At 45.3% G+C, this 4,006-nt stretch overlaps 1 protein-coding gene across 1 annotated transcript in view; it reads right to left on the bottom strand.

Moving 5' to 3' along the window:
* Positions 1 to 1,882, bottom strand: part of hacd1 (3-hydroxyacyl-CoA dehydratase 1) — a 24,947-nt gene extending 23,065 nt beyond the window's left edge. The window contains exon 1 of the mRNA XM_076291189.1: positions 1,727 to 1,882. Within this exon, the coding sequence (XP_076147304.1) occupies positions 1,727 to 1,845 (119 nt within the window). The 5' untranslated portion in view covers positions 1,846 to 1,882. The remainder of the gene's footprint in view (positions 1 to 1,726) is intronic.
* Positions 1,883 to 4,006: the final 2,124 nt, after the last annotated feature.

Here is a 4,006-nt window from a genome sequence, read left to right as displayed (position 1 = left end):
TCACCAAGCAAGACTAGTGTCACTCCAAAATACAATGAACTAAAACATGAACAACTTAAAGCATTAAAAAATGCTTACATTATAACTAGCACATCATGCATAGTTCACATGTATTTGCCTACCATGAATAGTAACAACACAAGATATTAGCCTACCAACATAAGTCTACTGTGCCTCTGGATCTGAATCACACATACTAACAAACAGCGCAGGTCTCATGACACCAAAAACCAAACAACTTGATCTGTTGGTGTGTGTCCCAGGGCTGGGGATGTTTAGTGGCAAATGTACCTCTGTTTGAAACCGATCTATCAATTGCTGTAGTTTTGTCACTGGTGAACACTGATTGGAAGATTCATGTACGAAGTATTTTGAACTTTGGAACTCTCTCAAACCGATTGCAGGTTGACACAAAAGGACAAAAAACGTAGTTAGTTATTTAAATTATTAAAAAAACAAACATTTAGGCCTTCATATGAGTGTCGGTAACACATGCGCGGTAGCAGGCATTTAGGCTACAGGTTTAGTTCTCCCCAAAGTTGGCGCATGGATGAGCACGTGGATATTTGTTTTGTTCAAGAGACAATGACAGAGCGGCCATTTAAAGCCCGAACACTCCGAAACAGAACAGTTCAGATCACCCAGCCTGATGTGGACAGCGCTTCATGTCACCCTGATGTTAACTGCGCTGCAGGTCAACTCGATGATTCCAACACTTCCTCCGCCGACAACAGTAGCAGGTGCGTAATGCCCGCAATCTCAACTAATCTCACGGAGAGTCGCACTCTGCCACCAGGTACACCGCGACACGTCACACACACACACCGGGCAGATTTACTAATAACCCATTCTCCGGTAACGTGACACCCGGCGCGAGTTAAAGATGACACTCACTAATCCCCAGTCGAAGCCGTTTATTGATGAAGTAGTGGGGGTCGGTAGCGGAGCCCAGTCTGAGACGGTAGCCCAGTAGCCCAGAATGTTGAGTAAGGACAAGCTGAAATCACGGACAACAGAACAACGCTGACCTAACAGATAAAATGCGGAGAATGGGATAGAGGAAATGTTTTTATCCAAGCACAGAGCTCCCATGCCGCAGACCCAAACGCAGTTAAAACTGATCCTGATCAGTCAGGCACATTCTTGAGTCTGCCATAAGCGATTCCCCGGGTACGAACAGAATTGTTTTTTATAAAAATCATTATCATTATAGAAACAAAGCAGTGATGTGGCGCTACTTCACTAGTGTGTTGTTGATGTAAGAACTATTTGAAGACAAACTGTTGGTGCGAAGGCAGTTGGTAAAATCTGCCAGTTGAGCATAATTCCCCCTCAGCAGCGCGGCTCCAGTAACAGCGCGCCGGCTATACTTATCCCGCAACTGTTTGAGCGGCGGGTGTGACGCGCCACCGGGTGTTCAACCGTATTTGGAAAGCCTGAAAGTTCCAATGGTTGTATTGATTTTTTTTTTATTTCCGTACAATGGCAAGTTATTCTTTACTAAATACTCGCTCCAGACACGCTACGCGATTGATTCGATTCGATCAAAAGTATGTGAGTGAAGTTGCCGTGTGCCTGCGCGAGACTTTACAGCAGGAGCATTCAGAAACTCGAACCTATAAACAGCAACACGCGCCGGCATGCGCTCAGTCCGGAGGAGCGGAGAGGAGTTTCAGGGAGTGTCCGTGAAGTCGTGGGCCAGTGCCGATCTAGTTCAATCACCTACCCGGCCGTCATGGCGATGTTGTAAAATGTCAGCCATGCTGTCGCGATGGCGCTTTTCGTTCTCTTCTTGTTGTTGTTTTCCTTCTCCTCAACCGAACCGTCCTCCTCGCCTGACGCCATGCTACCGGGGGCAGAGTGGGAAAGTCAGACACGGCTGCGCGAGCGCAGTTGACAGCTGGGGCAGGGGTCACGAACCCCCCCTCTCGCGCGAGTAATGGTCCTGAAACGAGTGCGTGGCTGAGTGAAGTGCAGTAACCGTGTACTAAAACAGGGGAAACGCGCGCCCACAATAACTGTGCGTAGAAACGGTCAGAATACCCAGCAAAAGCAGCACGAGGAGCTCGCATTCTGGCGGCAGCAGCGGCACGGCAAACATCAAGAGATTTTCTCAGGCTCAATACGAGCACACCTTATTAATATCTGCCTAAAAATAGTCCGCATTTCTGGTGGCATGAGAGAATGAAGTTAAGAATAAGTGGAGGGTAGTGTGCATCCCTCTGGAACAGAGGATAGATAGAGATATATAGATACTTTATTGATCCCCAAGGGGAAATTCAAGGATCCTGATCTGCTGGAGGCTTGACCATTGCCTGTCCCTGCACATGTCAAAGGAGACCCTGCTGAAAAAAAACACAGCTAGAAACCTGCTTATGCTGGTAGCTGATTTTAGCTGGTCTTTGCTGGTTTTCTTCCAGCAGTTAGGCCACCAGGTGGACATCCTGGCGTGACCATCTGAAGAAAGCTGGTCATGCTGGTGTGACCAGCCTGTCGTGTGGGATACAGCTGGTGTAAGATGGTCATGCTGGTGACCAGCATGTCGTGTGGGATACAGCTGGTGTAAGATGGTCATGCTGGTTTGCTAGAATGACCAACATAAGCTGGCACGGCCAGTTAAACCAGCAATGTAGACCAGCAACACCAGCTAAAATGACCAGCTTGAGGTGGCTAGCTCATCAACCATCATAGGGTGGTCAAACAAGCTGGTCAACAAGCTGGTCAACCAGCAAACCACCTTAAGCTGGTCAGGCTGTTTTTTTTTCAGTAGGGTAAGCAGTGGGTCAGTTTAAGAGTAGGCCTCTGGGCTGGGCTTCAGTGGGTCAGTTTAAGAGTAGGCCTCTGGGCTGGGCTTCCGTGGCCATTTGAAATTAAGAGCAGTAGAAAAGCAGCCACTGAAGCAAAAACATGTAGTCAGCCATGAAAGACAGACATTTACTACCAACTTCTCCCAGCATCTTAACAGCAGGACACCATGTTACACTTCTAGCAGCATCAGCATCTTAACAGCAGGACACCATGTTACACTTCTAGCAGCATCTTAACAGCAGGGCACCATGTTACACTTCTAGCAGCATCTTAACAGCAGGACACCATGTTACACTTCAGCATCTTAACAGCAGGGCACCATGTAACACTTCAGCATCTTTACAGCAGGACACCATGTTACACTTCTAGCAGCATCAGCATCTTTACAGTGGGACACCATGTTACACATCAGCATCTTTACAGTGGGAAGGGACCGCAGGGCACCATGTTACACTTCTAGCAGCATCAGCATCTTTACAGCAGGACACCATGTTACACATCAGCATCTTTACAGCAGGACACCATGTTACACATCAGCATCTTTACAGTGGGAAGGGACCGCAGGGCACCATGTTACACTTCTCCATTTGTCTCATAGCTACTGTAGCTACTGTTTTGGTGAACATGCTCTTCTGCCATTCTGTGCATTGGCTGCGATGTTGATGAGGCCACTGACATGACCCAATATGCAAGGAACAGCCACAGTCTCTTTTTGTATCATACACAAAAGTATCTTTTACTTCTTACGTGATGCATTTTCTTACTTTTCTTCTGTCTTGGTAACACACTCTAGAAAGGCTATACGTTTTGCCTATCTTTATATATATGATAAAATACAACAATTTCATGAAAATTCTGCATAAAAAATTGACTGAAAAATCACTGACATCACAAACTGGATGAATGTTTTAAATATGCTCTTTATTGCCCAATTGTCTTTTAAAACAGCATATTATGTAATAATGCATAATAACAGCATATTATGTAATAATGCATAATAACCACATGTTGTATAATAATGCATAATAACCGCATATTACATATAACGCATAATAACCACATATTATATATAATGCATAATAACCGCATGCTATATAATAATGCATAATAACCACATGTTATATAATAATGCATAATAACTGCATGTTATAAGTAAGGGATAACGGCCGCCGAGGTGTCTTGTTATATGGAATTAATG

The sequence above is a fragment of the Alosa pseudoharengus genome, unplaced genomic scaffold (assembly GCF_046254945.1).
Source record: "Alosa pseudoharengus isolate Yale_2024_CS ecotype anadromous, Long Island Sound unplaced genomic scaffold, YU_APseudo_1.1 YU_APseudo_1.1_scf_18, whole genome shotgun sequence".
Lineage (NCBI taxonomy): Eukaryota > Metazoa > Chordata > Actinopteri > Clupeiformes > Clupeidae > Alosa > Alosa pseudoharengus.
Note: the sequence above shows the minus strand (reverse complement) of the source record. Positions and strands in the feature narration are given on the sequence as shown.